A 19,365-nucleotide genomic window follows, 5' to 3' on the forward strand; every position below is an offset into this window, starting at 1 on the left:
TGATATTTTAAAGCAATATAATTACAAACACATAAAATAAGGAAAGACAACAAGTTACCTATAGAGGACTGGTGTATGGGTCACACAAACATGTAACAGGAAACAGTTAACACCAGCTTTTGTGCTCTTGGTCTTTTTCTAGTAGGGCTGCTGTCACGTCTTTCAATTTAATGAGTTTCGTACTTACTAAAAGCTACAACACTCATCTACAAGAACTTCAGCATTAATGATTGTGTTCACTTCTTCTGTAAATTCGACTTTCACAAGACTGATGTCTTTTTAGGAAAGTCCATATCCTAAATTGTGAGCATAAACAACAGAAAAATTGTAAAGAAATAACTAAAATTGAGGAACACCAATTCATAACTAAAATTCAGTGTAACAATTAAAAGATAAATTATGGATATCAAAATATGCATGTATCGTATTCTATATTAGTTCTGTGTGTTGTGTTCCACAACACAACACAACACATGAGGCTGGATGCTAAACGATTCCAAATCCAAACTGAGTTGGGGTGTTCTGGTATGATAGCTGTTCGAAGTGTGGAATTGTAGTGGTACTTCTGTCCAGTGTTCTGTTTGTTGATGCCATGTTGTTTGAGAATTTATCACTTTCTTGAAATAGTTTGAGCTTACCATTATCATAAAATGTGATGACTGTTATCTTGTTAAATGAAAAATATATTTTTCCACAAAGTCTTTATAGAAAATAAAATCCATTTTCACCACATAAATCTCTTCCCATATTTCAAGTCATTTACTTATTGAAACCTGCAAAATTTTATGGTTTATCTATAAAATTTATGGAAATTGTGGCATTTTACAGTTTTACAGACTGACTTTGTGGACAAAAATTTGGAACATTAACATTCGATAATCACCTTACTTCCATACTGTCGATTATTTGCATGGATTGAAGACATGTCTAAGATAGTCTATAACTCATTCTTTGATATGATTGGTACTTCTAACCATGCGATGTTTGAGTTGGTATTGGAACAGAATTTAAAGCTGGGGTGACAGTTCTTTCATGTGAACCTTAGGTGTTGACAGACTTAGCTCTACAAATTCTTTGTTCCACTCCATTCGCTTATTGTGATTTAACCTATATTTTTTGACCACATGTGGACTAACTACATTCGTTTCACATGTGTGTGTTTGTGTGTGTATGTTTTTTTCACCATGTGTATATTCTTGTATGAGGTTGGTATTGTGTTCATTTAATGGTTTAAGACTTTGCGTGGAATTGTTTCAATGAAGTGTTTGACTGGCTTGAGTGTTTATGTTATAGTTTTATATGACGTTCAGTGATCCAGGTTCCTTTCAGTGTTTCAGTATGTATCGAGACATTTGTTCTTGGACATTTTATACACTATATTCCTATTGTAGGATTCATGAATAAATCCAGCAAGAAACAGTACTTCCCGACATTCAAAGAATCATATTATGTTGACTTTCTATGCGGGTGTGATATTAATATTGCACATGGTAATCATGTGAAGTGTGGTAAACAAGTAAGCTATGTTAAATTGAAGGAGGGTAACAAGAAAATCAACACTTCTTTTGCCAAGTCTGGAAACATAGATAGTGACATAATTAGGGCCGAGAGTCTGTTTACTTCCTTTCTGGTAGAACACAATATGTCCTTAAGTGTGGTTGATCATGCTTGTGCTTTATGTAGGAAGATGTTTCCCACATCAGAATTTGCAAAGAAATATAGCTGTGACCTCACGAAAATGACATGCATTGTATTAAAAAAAAAGCGTCATCTAAACTTGTTAAGTGCCTTCAGAATGGATCATTTTCTTTGGCAATGATATGACTGCTAGTTTGTATCCTCTTGTTGTTACATTCTGTGATATTCCATGACAGAAAGTAGTGAGCACTGTGCTTTCCATACCAGCATTAGACGGGGACTCGACAGGGGAAGCATAGGTGGCCTGATGTTATTACAGCTGAATTATCGTAACGTACCAAGTGAAAACTGTGTGGCTTCCTTCTCTGACAATGCTCCTGTCATGATAGAGCACAAAAATGGGGTTTCAGCAGTTCTGAAGCCAGTTCAACCAGGTATTGCCATCATAGGTTGTTTTTGCCACCTGATTAATTTAGTGGCTGAAAAAGGTTAAAGTGGATGAGATCCTTGTTGGTATATTTTATTCTTTAGAGAATAGTGTCAAAATAAAAGAACATCTTCAGAAATTTCAGAACTTGCACAATAAAGAGGCAAAGAAAATTCTGACACATGCAGATGTTTGGGTAGACTATAGGACCAATGGGATGTGCTTCTTTCTTTCTTTTCTTTTTTCTTCAAGGAGGCAGTAATATTATGTACCCAAAACATCTGCACAAGATTGACATCTTTCAGAATACCTAGTGTTGAACAAAGTGGATCCAGAGAGTACCAGAAGAGTAGAATTCTTGATTCTGCTACTACATGTGCCCCTAGAAGAATACAATATTCTTTCAGATGTGACAGACCCATCCTAAAAAGTAAGACTTCTGCTACAACATGTGAGGGAAGATTGGTTATGTTAATGTCATCAAACTTGAACAAGGCCTTTTGCACTTTCCTTCATGTGACTATTCCTGTATTTGACAAATTGAATGTTGCCCTTCAGACTTCTTCCCCAGTAGTTCACTATTTATTAGATTTCTGATGTATTTACGTAAGTTTAAGTCCAAAATTGTCAAAAGCTCCTCATTGCTTGAAGTTGAGTACAACTTGATTCAAAATCAAAGAAGTGATGACAAGTTAGTTATTGGCATTCAGACTTTGAACATAGCGAATTGTTTCCAGTATACAGATAAATACCCTTCCTTTTCATCAGTGAGAAACTACTTTTGTGCTGCCTGTGACTACGTCATCGACAAGTTTCGACTCGAGGATGATGTGTTAAAGCGTGCTTGACTTGCTGCGCTAGACAAAATTGAAAGTGCACAATGTTTTTCCATTTGTTTTTTCTTGGAAAAGTTTCCCGTCACGTTATGCAAAGAAGTGAATGCAACTACATATGAGGTGGTGAATGAGATTCAGAGGCAGTTCACAGCTCTTTGCGTAGATGACACTTTAGTTGCAAATCAAGATACTGCAAGTGATCCCTGTTGGGCACAAATATCAAGAATTCATGGAGCTGAAGGATTTCTTAAGTTGTTGTTGTTGTGGTCTTCAGTCCTGAGACCGGTTTGATGCAACTCTCCATGCTACTCTATCCTGTGGAAGCTTCTTCATCTCCCAGTACCTACTGCAACCTACATCCTTCTGAATCTGCTTAGTGTATTCATCTCTTGGTCTCCTTCTACGATTTTTACCCTCCACGCTGCCCTCCAACACTAAATTGGTGATCCCTTGATGCCTCAGAACATGTCCTACCAACCGGTCCCTTCTTCTTGTCAGGTTGTGCCACAAACTCCCCTTCTGCCCAATTCTATTCAATACCTTCTCATTAGTTATGTGATCTACACATCTAATCTTCAGCATTCTTCAGTAGCACCACATTTCGAAAGCTTTTATTCTCTTCTTGTCAAAACTATTTATCGTCCATGTTTCACTTCCATACATCACAACACTCCACACAAATACTGTCAGAAACGACTTCCTGACACTTAAATCTATACTCGATGTTAACAAATTTCTCTTCTTCAGAAAAGCTTTCCTTGCCATTGCCACTCTACATTTTTATATCCTCTCTACTTCGACCATCATCAGTTATTTTGCTCCCCAAATAGCAAAACTCCTTTACTACTTTAAGTGTCTCATTTGCTAATCTAATTCCCTCAGCATCATCCGACTTAATTCGACTACATTCCATTATCCTCGTTTTGCTTGGGTTGATGTTCATCTTATACCCTCCTTTCAAGACACTGTCCATTCCGTTCAACTGCTCTTCCAAGTCCTTTGCTGTCTCTGTTATCAGCGAACCTTAAAGTTTTTATTCCTCCTCCATGGATTTTAATTCCTACTCCGAATTTTTCTTTTGTTTCCTTTACTGCTTGCTCAATATACAGATTGAATAACATCAAGGAGAGGCTCTAACCCTGTCTGACTCCCTTCCCAACCGCTGCTTCCCTTTCATGTCTTTCGACTCTTATAACTACCATCTGGTTTCTGTACAAATTGTAAATAGCCTTTCGCTCCCTGTATTTTACCCCTACCACCTTCAGAATTTAAAAGAGAGTATTCCAGCCAACATTGTCAAAAGCTTTCTCTAAGTCTAAAAATGCTAGAAACGTAGGTTTGCCTTTCCTTAATCTTTCTTCTAAGATAAGTCGTAGGGTCAGTATTGCCTCACGTGTTACAACATTTCTACGGAATCCATACTGATCTTCCCTGAGGTCGGCTTCTACCAGTTTTACCATTCGTCTGGAAAGAATTCGCATTTGTATTTTGCAGCTGTGACTTATTAAACTGATAGTTCGGTAATTTTCACATCTGTCAACACCTACTTTCTTTGGGATTGGAATTATTATATTCTTCTTGAAGTCTGAGGGAATTTTGCCTGTCTCATACATCTTGCTCACCAGATGGTAGAGTTTTGTCAGGACTGGCTCTCCCAAGGCTGTCAGTAGTCCTAATGGAATGTTGTCTTCTCCTGGGGCCTTGTTTGGACTTAGGTCTTTCAGTGCTCTGTCAAACTCTTCACGCAGTATCATATCTCCCATTTCATCTTCATCTACATCCTCTTCCATTTCCATAATATTGTCCTCAAGAATAGTGCCCCTGTATAAACCCTCTATATAGCCCTTCCACCTTTCTGCTTTCCCTTCTTTGCTTAGAAATGGGTTTCCATCTGAGCACTTGATTTTCATGCAAGTAATTCTCTTTTCTCCAAAGGTCTCTTTAATTTTCCTGTAGGCAGTATGTATCTTACACCTGGTGAGATAAGCCTCTACATCCTTACATTTGTCCTTTAGTCATCCCTGCTTAGCCATTTAGCACTTCCTGTCGATCTCATTTTTGAGACGTTTGTTTTCCTTTTTATCTGCTTCTTCTTCTTCTTCTTCGTTTCACCCAACTTTGGGGTACGTTGAATCAATCACTTCTGTGTGTTCTGTGCCTTTCTTTTCGCCCAGTACTGTTTCATTCTTTCTGATCTTGCTTTTCTTTCCTCATCAGAAATGACAATCGTTCTTTTCTTTCTATTTTGGAGCTGGAATCCCTCTTTTCTGTCTTTGCTTATCATTTTTGTGGTCCTGTCTGTGAGCATTTTTTCTGTGATGTGTAGTTCTCTTAAGTCTTTCTCTGTTTGGATAAACCAATTTGGTTTGGATTTTTTATTCCTGAAGTAGTCAAACATTCTTTTTGTAAGTCTATTTGGGTTCATTCTGAGAATGTGCCCATAAAACTCAATTCTTCTTTTCCTCATTGTATCCAAAAGTTTTTCTGTGGTTTTGTAGAGTGTTTCATTTTTGGTATGAATTAGTTTGTCGTTATGAAATTTGGGGCCTAAAATTTTTCTCAATATTTTTCTTTCTTTGATCTCTAGCCTTTCAATTGGGCCATGGTTAGTGATAGATAATGTCTCAGCTGCATATAGTGCTTCTGGTTTAATGACAGTGTTGTAATGTTTTATTTTTGAATTCCATGAGAGGGACTTTTTATTATAAGTATTTTTAGTAAGCTGAAAGGCTAGTTCAACTTTGTTTCTTCTTAATTCTATTGCTTTTTTCTCAAGGGCGTTCCAGCTAATCCATTCACCAAGATATTTGAATTCTTTAACAATTTCGATCTTTTGGTCTCTTACTTTAAGATATTTCATTGGCTTTTTTATATTTGTGATTATTTTGGTTTTTTCAAAAGAAATTTTAAGGCCTATTTTCTCTGCTTGTTTCTGTAATTCGAGGATCTGTTCTTTGGCTTCTTCCCATGTTTCAGCTAGTAGGGCCATATCATCTGCAAATGCTAGGCAATTAACCTTGATGCCTTTGTTTTTTGTTCCTAGTCGGATTCCACTATTGATTTTCTTGTTCCATTCTCTTACTATTTTTTCTAGGGCACAGTTAAATAACAATGGAGAGAGTCCATCACCTTGTCGTACTCCAGTTTTTATCTCAAATAGGTCTGAGAGTTCTCCCATAAATTTAATTTTGGAGTATGTGTTGGTGATGGTTTCTCTAATTAGGTTTGTAGTTTTATTGTCTAGGTTCAATTCTTTTAATATGGAGATTAGAGATTCCCTGTCTATGGAGTCGTACGCCTTTTGAAAGTCAATGAATGTGATGACATACGCTTTTGCTCTCGATTTTTGGTAGGCCATAAGATTTTTGAGGTTTAGAATTTGTTCTGGGCAGGATCTTCCCTTTCTGAAGCCTGCCTGGTATTCTCCAAGTTGACAATCTAGCTGGGGTTCTGCTCTGTTCAAAAGGACTTTAGACAGTATTTTGTATGTTACGTCAAGGAGCGAAATCCCTCTGTAATTGTTGGGGTCTGTTCTGGATCCCCTCTTATGAATTGGGTGAATGAGGGGCCATCTTCCATTCATCCGGAATTCTTTCTGTTTTCCATATTTCTTCAAATATGTTTGGGAGAGATTCTATGGCATTTCTATTGACATTTTTCCACAGTTCAGCTGTAATTTGGTTCTCTCCCGAAGCCTTATAGTTTTTGAGATTCAAAATGATTGATTGTAGTTCCTCGACGGTGGGTGGTTCTGAGTTAGGACTTGTTGAAGTTGAGTTGCTGAAATCCATTTTTTCAATTGGTTCTTTACAGTTGAGAAGGTTTCTGAAATATTCCCTCAAAATTTTGCAATTATCCCTGTTGTTGTGTGCAATATTACCATTTTTATCTTGTAATTGGAGTGTCGGTGGGCTGTACTTGGTTATTTTTTGTTTAAAAGTTCTGTAAAAGCTCCTAGTCTTGTTTTTGTTGAAGTCTTCGTTGATCTGCAAAAGGAGTTGATCTTCTTGTGCTTTTTTAATTCTTTTGAGGTTTTTACTCACTAGTTTTCTTACACTCAGGAAATTTTGCCTATTATATTCATTTTTCTGAGATTGCATCTGTTGCCATGCTTTCTTTCTTTGCTCAATAAGTTTGTCACATTCCTCTGTCCACCATGCGTGTTTTTTGATTTTGGTTATAGGTGCTATTTGTTCAGCTTTGGTTAGTAGGCTTTCCTTCATTTGATCCCAATTTTGGTTCCTTATATCTTGAGTCGCGAGGGGAAACTCCTTCGAATTCATTATCTTTTCTGGATCGTATCTTCTGCTTTTGGGTTTACTGTTTCTATCTTTCCTTTTGGGGATAATTTTGAGATAGTGATCAGAATCCAAGTTTCCTCCTCTGAGTACTTTGACATTTTGTATTTCTGTATGGTGTTTCCATTTTATCGCCACATGATCAAGTTGAAATTCACCCAAGTGTGGGTTTGGTGAGGTCCATGTCTTCTGTTTTCTGGGTAGTCTCTTAAAGGCTGTGGATTTCAGGATCAAGCCATGCGCTTGGCAGAGTTCTACTAATCTGACTCCATTTTGGTTAGTTCTATTGTGCGCTGGGTAGTTTCCAACAATATTTTTGTATTTCTTCTCTTTTCCTACTTGAGCATTGAAGTCCCCAGTAAGTATGATGTTGTGTTTGTCTGGGATCTTTTGCACCGCGTCATCTAGTTGTTCCCAAAAACGTTCCACCTTTTCCTTATTTTTCCTATTGTCTTCATTTATGGGGGCATGTGCATTCACAATTGTGTATACTCTATTAGCAGATTTAAAAGTGAGTGTGGAGAGTCTTTCCGATTGTGATTGAAAGCTGATAATGGAGTCTAAAATACTTTTATCTATTATAAAGCCCGTTCCGAGGTGGGGTGTGTTTTTCATTATTCTTTTGCCTACCTTTCCTTTGTATATTCTGAAACCTCCGGAATCAAAATTGTTTTCATCTATGTATCGAGTTTCTTGTAGTGATGTTATGAGTATTCTATGATGTTTGAGGGTATCTGTAAGATGTTTTAATTTTCTGTTTTTAAAAGAGAGTTTACATTGAAAGTAGCTATGTAACTTGTTTTTTTACATTTCAATTTGCTTTATGTCTTATCATGTCCCGATTCATCTCTGTGCAATGCTGCAGACTCCCCAGAATCCGATAGTCTGCTTGCACACCTTGGTGCGGTGGATTGTCCACCTGGGGTAATTTGTTTCACATTACACTCTTCCATGATTGATAGTATTATGTAAGGGGTGACTCTTCGAGCCACAAATTTACAACCACGGTTGTTAGCCCTGGAGGTTTTTCCCAGCCGCCCCTAACCTGGGGAACAGATGCTGACCAAAGACCGCCCAATGTGAGACAGTCGCCTTTGGATTTCTGGTCCTGTGTTGGTCCACGGGTGGTATTTTATTTCCCACCTACCCTACATATCTGTAGAGCTTTCCCCTATCCGCCACCTGGGGACGCGCCCGGTAGGGGAACAGGTTTACTGCATTTTTATATTTTCTCCTTTTATCAATTAAATTCATTATTTCTTCTGTTACCCAAGGATTTCTTCCAGCCTCCTCAGCTGCCTTCACTACTTCATCCCTCAGAGCTACCCATTCTTCTTCTACTGTATTTCTTTCCCCCATTCCTGTCAATTGTTCCCTTACGCCCTCCCTGAAACTGTGTACAACCTCTGGTTTAGTCAGTTTATCCAGGTCCCATCTCCTTAAATTCCCACCTTTTTGCAGTTTCTTCAGTTTTAATCTACGGTTCATAACCAATAGATTGTGGTCAGAGTCCACATCTGCCCCTGGAAAAGTCTTATAATTATAATAGTAAGACAGAGATTTAGGAACCAGGTTTTAAATTGTAATCTATATGATACCTTGTAGTTTCTCCTGGATTCTTCCATGTATACAACCTTCTTTCGTGATTCTTGAACCAAGTGTTAGCTATGATTAAGATATGCTCTGTGCAGAATTCTACCAGATGGCTTCCTCTTTCATTTCTTACCCCCAATCCGTATTCACCTGCTACGCTTCTTTCTCTTCTTTTCCCTACTGTCGAATTCCAGTCACCCATGACTTAAATTTTCATCTCCCTTCACTACCTGAGTAATTTCTTTTATCTCATCATACATTTCATCAATTTCTTCATCATCTGCAGAGCTAGTTGACATATAAACTTGTACTACTGTACTAGGCATGGGCTTCATGTCTATCTTGGCCACAATAATGCATTCACTACGCTGTTTGTAGTAGCTTACCCATACTCCTATTTTTTTATTCATTATTAAACCTACTCCTGCATTACCCCTATTTGATTTTGTATTTATGACCTTGTATTCACCTGACCAAAAGTCTTGTTCCACCTGCCACCGAACTTCACTAATTCCCATTATATATAACATTAACCTATCCATTTCCCTTTTTAAATTTTTAACCTACCTGCCTGATTACGGGATCTGACATTTCACGCTCCGATCCGTAGAACGCCAGTTTTCTTTCTCCTGATAACGATGTCCTCCTGAGTAGTTCTCACCCAGAGATCCGAATGGGGGACTATTTTTCCTCCGGAATATTTTACCCAAGAGGACGCCATCATCATTTAGCCATACAGTAAAGCTGCATGCCCTCGGGAAAAATTACGGCTGTAGTTTTCCCTTGCTTTCAGCCGTTCGCAGTACCACAACAGCAAGGCCGTTTTGGTTATTGTTACAGGGCCGGATCAGTCAATCATCCAGACTGTTGCCCCTGCAACTATTGAAAAGGCTGCTGCCCCTCTTCAGGAACCACACGTTTGTCTGGCCTCTCAACAGATACCCCTCCGTTGTGGTTGCACCTACGGTACGGCTATCTGTATCGCTGAGGCACGCAAGCCTCCCCACCAACGGCAAAACCCATGGTTCATGGAGGGGGAATTTCTTAAGTATAGCCAAATTTCTAGAGCAATGCTATGTATTCTAACCATACCCCATAGCAATGCAGAATGTGAATGTGTTTTCAGCCTTGTGAAGAAAAATAGAACAGAGTTCAGATCATCCGTTTCCAGTGAATCACTATTTCTTTTTTGAAGACCAGGAGTTCTGGTCCCTGTTGTGACAAAACATTTTCTCAAGACTTTTTGCAGGAAGCCAAAAAGGCCACAACTACGACTTTAAAAGTCGAACTAGCATGTGAGCAATGTTCACCGTGCCTGCTACTGTTTAACATTGATTTCTTCTTGATTGTTATGTTCATCTACAAACCATTGGCCTATGATGTAAGTAGATGTGATTTCATTGAAGTATTCTGTTTAAAGCAGAAGTGTTATTATTTTTGTCAAGCTGGTGTGCGCCAAAAATCATTAGATTTTTGGTCGCACAGAAATTTTACTGATAGCCCTTTTCAAATGTTGCCAAGTATAACTAATTAAATAAATAAATAAGTAAATATGCTCGATGTAGTTCATAAATAAGCTAATGGTTCCTTATAAATAACAACACTCCTATCAAAGGTAAAGATTTTCTGCATTTTTATATTTAAATGTAAGGAACACAATATCCAGTCTCGTCTTAATAATTCAGCTTGGTCTAGAGATGACAGTGGCCACAATGGACTTCGTCCAACAACTAAACTAATAATGAAATTTTCACTCTACAGTGGAGTGTGCGCTGATATGAAACTTCTGGCACATTAAAACGGTGTGCCGGACTGAGACTCGAACTCGGGACCTTTGCCTTTTGGGGGCAAGTGCTCTACCAACTGAGCTACCGAAGCACGACTCACGCCCGGTCCTCACAGCTTTACTTCTGCCAGTACCTCGTCTCCTACCTTCCAAACTTTACAGAAGCCCTCCCGCGAACCTTGCAGAACTAGCACTCCTGAAAGAAAGGATATAGCAGAGACATGGCTTAGCCACAGCCTGGGGGATGTTTCCAGAATGAGATTTTGACTCTGCAGCAGTGAGGGCGGGTCGCGAGTCGTGCTAAGGTAGCTCAGTTGGTAGAGCACTTGCCCGCGAAAGGCAAAGGTCCCGAGTTTGAGTCTAGGTCCGGCACACAGTTTTAATCTGCCAGGAAGTTTCAACTAAACTAATGTTGAACAGTCTTCCTCTAAATATACTTTTTACTGTGCACTGCCATATGTATGTGGTGGGTTGCAACGTAACCTAATTCACATTGTTGTTATTCCGTCCTGGAATTCCCGTTGTTTAATTTACTCAGTTAAATTTATCCAATTTAAGTGTGATTAGCATTAAGCAGCAGAGTGATAGCTTATTGTCGATGCAGTACATGTAATACATTTATTTAACGTCTCTGTCTTATCGTTAAATTACACCTTGACTTATTCCACATCACAGAAGGTTCTTCTTCGTGACGGGGTTCACAGAACACACCGAACGGATAACTGAGTGTGTTGAAAGAGTTCGAGGGGCTGACAGGTGTCACCTCTATTTTCTTCAGAAAGTAAACTTGTCGGCTACCGGACAGTCAATAGATTTAACTTTTGAAGACGGTGACGACGGTGGCCAGAAAGGTCGCGAGTGTCAACTGCACCGCAACTTCAACCGCCGACACCTTCCAGGTGGCGGACAACTCGAAGGACGCTCAGAGCCCCCGGCTCCCTGCGGCGGCGCCGGCACCGACCGCCGCCGACACCGCCAGCTACCGGCAGCAGCAGGACCCGCCGCCGCAGCTCCCGCCCCCCGCGCAGCCCTGCGGTGGCTACGTCCCGCCGTCGCCGCAGCAGGCGGGAGCCGCAGCACCCCCGCACCACTACGGCACCTGCGGCGGACCCGCGCACCAACTCCCTGCGGTGCAGCCGCAGCAGCACCAGCACCGAGGCTGCTCCGCTGCCGCGGCAGGCGTACCGTGCCACCACGCGCCCGTGTCGCCGCACCGGCAGCAGGCGCACGACTATGCCGGCGGCGGTGCCGGCTACGGCTGTTACCGTCAGCACCACCAGCACAAGGTGTACGGCGGGAACGGCAACTACTGCCACGGCGGCGGGGCCTACCACTGCCACGGCAGCCCGTCTCCGGCTGTCCAGGGGTACCAACAGCAGCACCAGCAACACGTGTTCCCACACCAACAGCAGCAACACCTCTACCAGGTACGTCACGGCCCACTTTCGCGTACACTATAAATTGTACCGTGAGCGAATTAAAATTTCAGTTATGTACTGTAACGATTCGTTTCGTACGCTTGTGGAACTACTACTGTAGAACTTTGCCTAAACAAATTATTCATTTTAACACTTCCATTTCATTAATCAAACTTCCTCACAAAAATTAACACCCTCAAAATTTACAAAGACTGTGCCAAACTAACACTCCTCTGCTATTCCCCCCATATTGACTCCGTACCGTGCCTCGTGCCTCGGGTGCTCGATTATTTTTAACACGATGCCAAAATTTGACAGTTGTTGTTGAAATTACAATTCTAGGAGATTTACAGTTAAAAATTAATCATTTTAATTCAATTGCTCTGTGGTGTACATGGTAATTTATTGCTCAAAGCAGAAAGACATCCAAATTTATATTTTAAATTTGTAAAATAGACAGTGTTAACAATGCATAGTCCTTAGGTTTTGGTTAATGAAATATTGCTTATAGTATTATAACATTATGTGATTTTGTCTGGTATATGACATCCTCACAGGTTATGTGTAAATGGAAAAAAACACTAGTATTTACATGACTGATTACTTAAATTCTTCCATATCAGATAAATAAGTATGTTGGAGACATTGGCTTCAAATTTATGAGTAAAAAACATAAATAAATAAACAAATCATTGAATATAATAGAGGGAAACATTCCACGTGGGAAAAATATATCTAAAAACAAAGATGATGTAACTTACCAAACAAAAGCATTGGTATGTTGATAGACACACAAACAAACACACACACACACAAAATTCAAGCTTTCGCAACCAATGGTTGCTTCATCAGGAAAGAGGGAAGGAGAGGGAAAGACGAAAGGATGTGGGTTTTAAGGGAGAGGGTAAGGAGTCATTCCAATCCTGGGAGCAGAAAGACTTACCTTAGGGGGAAAAAAGGACAGGTATACACTCGCACACACACACATATCCATCTGCACGTATACAGACACAAGCAGACATATGTAAAGGCAAAGAGTTTGGGCAGAGATGTCAGTCGAGGCATCTTTGTTTTTAGATATAAACAAATCATTGTATTAATATATGCATTGTGTGACAAAATGTGGATCAGGTCATTTAGTATATGGGTCACTTCAGTACAATGTCTCTCGTTCTGTGCCTAAGGATTCACACAGTGTCACTCGCAAGTCACACTGCGCACGTATCGTAGAGGTATCTTTGTAACAAAATGTTTAGATTACAGGTTTTGGCTTGTAATTGCCCTCATTAGAAGCACGTTTTGTTGTCATAAGCGGTCTATACAAAGGCAAAAATTCTTCCTCTTACCGTTTCTAGTCTCAAAAGACCTGACACGGCAAAAAATAGTTGCGAGCACCGGAACGATTCCTCTCCTTAATACGACGACACTTTCTGCAGTCACAGGTGAATCAGAGTGGGGGCGGACTCGACCAGCAGCCGCTGGCCAGCCCGGCCGCAGGCGCGGCCGCCCCCGCGGGTCCGGGACCTGGCGCGTGGCAGCAGGGGGCGGCGCAGCCCCTGCGGGTGCCGCCGACCGCCGCGGCCCCGCCCGCCTCCGGCCCCGCCCCCTGCGGCAGCTACGGAGCCGCGGGTTCCGCCTCCCAGTACCACCCCCACTCTCAGTACGGGGGAACCCACGTGCCTTGTTCGTACCGGCAGCAGTACAGTGCGCCGCCACCACCACAGCACCAGCCGCACTCCCACCAACCACCACAGCCGCAGCCGCCGTGCTGCGGCAGCTGCAGGCAGGCCCACCACCCGCCACCGCAGCTGCTGCCGCAGGTGCAGCAGTCGTCTGACAGCTGGTCCGGCTACTCGCAGCAGGGCGCGGCCCCACTCCAGTTCCAACAGAGGAGCCTCGGCCAGGTACGCTACGCTCTCCCTCCTGCTCGCAGTGTCTCCTACGGCCGTGCTGTAGGGGAGCTGAGGAATCACTGGTTTGACTTTTTAATTATTAGAACTCTGACGGTGACTGTTTGGCAAAGGAGAAGGCACCGTCAGGGAAATGCAATAGGACCATTCTCGTTCTCAGTACGGGGTGTCAGAAGGAGAGGTAGGTGATGTGAGGGATGACTGTATTAAAGATCCTGCACAACGAAGGGAATGGTATGGACGTATGCCCTATTCTGAACGGTTTCTGAGATATGACAAATAATGTCACTTTTGTGTGTTTTTCTCGAATAACACAAAATGTACACCCTGCAGGGAAAACGTATAACAGTGAAAAATTAAACTACATTAAGTACGTACAAAAAAGTCTTATTCATTTTTTCTCTAGAGCCAATAGTTTTCACGATGAGAACGAGAGAATATCGAAAATCTCACACTCTGCGCTCAGGCAGTTTTCGTAGGCCAGTTTGAAGTAGATTTCCGATTTGGTAGACTACTTGTGTCCTGTATCAATTGTTCTTCTCAATTTCCTCTATACTACTGTGGTACGTTGCAAATAATGACAATGTTAGAATAAGAGATAAAGTAAGTAACAGTGTACATTAAATGTCCTCTATCTTGCAAACTGTTCGGAATGGCTGTATGCCCGTATGAAATTTTTTGTTCAGAATCACTAATACTATTATCTCTCAAAGCCTGTGCCTTTCCTCCTGACTCACTCTGAATACATAAAGAAAGTGGCAGATAGGATGAGCAACAATCTGTGACTGTTTGCCGATGTTGCTGTAATGCACTGAAAACCGTTGTCATTAAGTGGATGCAGGATAATACACATTAGCGTGCCTAGAATTTCGGTTGGGTGTGATGGAAGGTGAGTTGTTCTAAATAATTTAAGTTAATGCAGACGAGTAAAAAAGGCCAACCTGTAGTGTTTAAATATAATATTAGTCGTGCATTAGTGGTCTGTTAAATATCTAGTCGTAACGTTGCAAAGCGGTGTGACGTGGAATGAGGATGTACAGCCAGTTGTAGGAAAGGCGAATTGTTGACTTCGGTTTATTGGGAGAATTTAAGGAAAGTGAAGCTCATCTGTAATGGAGGTCACATATAGAACACTTGGAGAACCCACTGTTCAGTGTCGCTCTAGTGTTTGGGATCTCCAGTAGTCCAGATTAAAGTAAGCCATCGAATCAATTCGGAGACGTGCTTGCTAGATTTATTAGATTCAGTCGACACACAAATAGTTGGGAAGCGAGCATGACGACTGTGGCCAGGGGATGGCCTGAGGGTGGTACTGTCTATTGAAACCCATGGCCGGTAGGCAAAACAAATAAACTGCGACTGTACTGTTCCACCAGCATTATGTTAGGAATATGTTAAATAATCAAACAGGCAGAACTGTGCTCACATCTGAAATGGATGTGATTTTAGATGATTTAGTTATGGTGCTGAGCATGTGTGTACATGAGTGTGTGTATTTGCACGCATTTCTAAATCTGAAGAAGGACCCTGTCTCACAGTTTAGTCTACTTTTAAATGTGAGCCTGCTGCTCGCTGTCTCCTGTAGTTGGTGTGTGACTTATAGTTAGTATTGGCAATAATATACGAATTCTAAGTACAATAAAACCCGCATTTTACACTTTTCAGCTGACTGACCGAGATATGTGTAAAAAACTGGAAAGTGTAAAATATTATAGGAAACATGACAAGCAGTAGATGTCGTGGCTATTGTTCTCTGTTATGAAGACTGCCAACTTAAGTGTTTTAACAAATATTGTATTAAAAGTTGTAATTACCTTTATTTTATAATGAATATCAATCATAAATTGTGCATTTGATCACGAACATCTTTTTAATGTGGTTTCACGAAGTACTTTTCCCTCTGTGTTTCATTTACACCGTCGGACAAGATCGGAATGAAAAAGTAAATGCGCTTTTGTGTGTGTCGGCACTCACTCGGCCACTGCCTTCGTGATAATCACAAAGCCAGTGGTTGGGTGAGAGCTGACACACCCAAACATTTGCACCGGCTTCCCTCTTCATCCCAGTTATGTCCAATGGTGTAAATAAAACACATTAAAAATATATCTGTGTTCTAATGTGAGACTTATTGTTGAGAATCATTATAAAATCGCAATAGATAAAACTTGCAACAAATGTGGGTTCAAATATTAAAGTTGGCAGTCTTTGTAAACAGAGAGCAATAGACACAAAATCTACAGCTTGTTGCTGACAAGGAGGTGATTCACTTCAGAAGGTAGAAATTGCCATCACGTTACAGAGCATTGGGTTGTACTGACCTAAGACTGCATGCCTCGCACGGATTCGTGTATTTCACTCAGAAGTAACAATTTGTGAAAACCCATTATAGAGACAGATGTCTTTAAAAGTGATATTTATTTGTATAAATGACTGTCAAATTAAATTAAATCTGTTATAATACAATACAGTGAGCAGAAAGATGCTGATTACTAGAGTCTCTTGTCACCAGATTGTCACTGAGGCAGTGACTCAGAATTCTTTCCCACCATTCGAAACACTGTGGACCTGGAATACAGGCGGCCGTGAACCGACATTCCGTCAGTGAAAATCTTACTTACTGCGCTAACTCTGTGTTATACGCTCAATAACTTTGCGTGTAGCTCGCGTTTTCCGCTTTGTCTGAAGGCAGACTTTGAGTGGGAATATGATCCACTTTTTGCAGAAATCTGTGTGAAAATCAATCTTAAAGGTTGTGATAACATCAAAGGAAACTCAAAATGCGGGAAGTGTTATAACACATAATTGCAAGTGATGAGAAAACATTGTATTGAGAAAATAGGGACTTCTGTCAGCACTGACAAAAACACACGTGAAATGCTGGAATGTAAAAACAGGGTTATACTGTGGAGTGTATCAGGTTCTTCATTAAAAGTGGAGATCTAAGAGGGTAATATTTCAACTCCGTGGCTCGAGGTGGTGACCTCGAGGTAATGTTTTTTGTATTTTCTCACCATCGATTTGGTTCTCACGAGCTGTTTCTCCTCCTGCAGCAGCAGCAGCAGCAGCAGCAGCATCATCGGAGTCCGGCATTCCCACCTGCTCCGAGCTCTGTCCGGTCGGCCGGCTGTGCGCCGTCCTCCTACGCTTCACCCGCACCCCAGCCTCCGGCACCCCCCTGCGAGATCCAGTGCCGCGACATCAGCCAGTCGTCGCCGGGGGCACCCAGCCCCGGGTACCGCGGTATGCGCCACGAGGCGTACCAGCGTACACTCGAGTACGTGCAGCAGTGCCAGACGTGGGGCGGGGGTGGCCGGGGTGGGGGCGGTGGAGACGCCGGGGTCGTCTCCAGTACGACGCAGCTCGTCCCGTCCCCTGCCGCGCCACCCCAGGGTGGCCCCGTAGTGCCGGAGGAAACGGCCAAGCCTGCACCACCCACCTCCAACATGGTCGTCAATGACCTCACTTCGTCACTCACTTCGTTGCTGGAAGAGAACAGGTTTTTGCAGATGATACAGTGACGCAGCTCCGTTTGTCCCGTGTAACCTGTTGATACGAGGACATAGTGTGACCGAGTTTGTAGCAACGTGAGGTGCTGAAAATATGCCTCGAATATTATGAGAGATAATGAGTGAATTGTGCTGAAACATTGCTTTTGACACACATCTTTTGCTTTTGATCGCAGTGCTCTTATGACTGCACAGAGTGAGAACAAATACGAAATGTATATTTACTAAAGACATGACCGATGCACCTGTATTTGTGCTGGTAGGAAAAGTTACATCGCGATCAATGATCGGAAACATTTGTACTTACACGTATCGGTGTTAAAATTTGACATCCACTCCTAAACCGTAAGATTGATACAATGTGCTTTGTGCATCTCCTTCTGTTGTTTATAAATTGATGTGAACATGAACTATTTAATATAGAACATTATAAACATTTCATTGACAGTGAAATAGGGCTTGTACTGTGAGAACAATAACCTGTAGCCAAAATACTAGGCTATTGCAAATGCTCCTCACTGAATTGTGGTTATTAATTCTTGGTACAAAGTATGTTGCAGCCAAATAAACTTTGAAGCATATGCTCAAATTTTGCATTAAAAATTGCTGCCACTAGCACTAATGAGACAATACGGTTGATGTAATTTAAAATTGCAATATATTTTTCCTAACTGGTAAACGATTATAAAAATAATTCTGAAATGCATGCAGCATTGCAGTTTGTTTACTTTAGATTTAATGTTTCAAGAGATTGTTATACCTGATTAGTGACCTAAGTGTAATTTTATTTCAGCATAAAGCCAGAAATCCTTAAGCTAAACGTGTATGTCAAATTAGTTAAAAATACTATATGTGCTTTTCAATTTGGTTTTGATATTCCTCATTCAGTTTATTATTATTATTATTATTATAATTATTTAATGACACACCTGGGAGTAAAATACAAGTTATTCATACAGCAAACTGATGCAAAATTAGTTTATCAGAACTATTTTCCTCCGAAGGTAAGTCCTTGGCAATTTAAAAATAGAGAGATATTGACAAAATATTCAGTGTTCTTCTATGATTTAGTTAATTACATTAATACCTTTTAATGTGGATAACTGTGAATTTATATGTGTTTTGAAAATGAATATTATATTAAATTCGTAAGAAACTACTTGGTAACAAATAAAGTGGAAAGGCCAGGGTTGTATATGTTATCCTGTTACATAGATGCCTTAAGATTTTATTCCCACCATTCTTTCATGTAAGCAGGGTCTACTATTGCAATGAAACTATATAACCTGGTTGGCTTTTAAATTTGTTTCTGCTCCTGCTGTTACGCAAGCAAGAGAGTGTGTGTGTGTATGTGTGTGTGTGTGTGTGTCGTGTGTGTGTGTGTGTGAGTGTGTGTGTGTGTTATCTAAAGATGTCAGTGTTATCAAGAGAACAGAAACGGCACACTATTCACACTGAGATACTCAAGTGTTGTATATTTTTTTAAAAATAAAGTTGAAGTTTAAAGGTGTTGACCACAGAGTAACTTAAATATGTACAGTTTTCTAAGTAAATTTTAATACAATGTGCCAGTTTTTTTATGAAAGCAAATAAAGATATGCATTTTACAATATTACTGATTCATTATTTGGTGATTTTGGGCACTCAAGAAATTAGGTTATTAGCACCCACATTAAAACAGAGACAATTTTCATCAAACTCTCTGAAATGTAGCCATTGATAACATGAAATTTTGGTTAAAGGACCGTTGATTTGTTACCTCTCTTTCTCTCTCGTGCACACCCACCCACGCTCTCTCTCTCTCTCTCTCTCTCTCTCTCTCTCTCTCTCTCTCTATTTCCTCCTTTATATAGTCACTTATGTAACAGAAACAGTGTACTGAATTAAAGAATGTAATCCTGTTTTGCACCTTATTTATGACAAGAGGAGTACAAAAATACTGATAAACACTTA

At 40.7% G+C, this 19,365-nt stretch overlaps 1 protein-coding gene across 1 annotated transcript in view; it reads left to right on the plus strand.

The window, feature by feature from the left end:
* Window positions 1-19,022, plus strand: part of LOC124719017 (transcriptional activator cubitus interruptus) — a 190,053-nt gene extending 171,031 nt beyond the window's left edge. Inside the window, exons 15-17 of the mRNA XM_047244683.1 lie at window positions 11,478-12,005; window positions 13,433-13,900; window positions 16,951-19,022. Coding sequence (XP_047100639.1) covers window positions 11,478-12,005; window positions 13,433-13,900; window positions 16,951-17,424 — 1,470 coding nt within the window. The 3' untranslated portion in view covers window positions 17,425-19,022. The remainder of the gene's footprint in view (window positions 1-11,477; window positions 12,006-13,432; window positions 13,901-16,950) is intronic.
* Window positions 19,023-19,365: the final 343 nt, after the last annotated feature.

Source organism: Schistocerca piceifrons, chromosome 10 (genome assembly GCF_021461385.2).
Source record: "Schistocerca piceifrons isolate TAMUIC-IGC-003096 chromosome 10, iqSchPice1.1, whole genome shotgun sequence".
Taxonomy (NCBI): Eukaryota; Metazoa; Arthropoda; class Insecta; order Orthoptera; family Acrididae; genus Schistocerca; species Schistocerca piceifrons.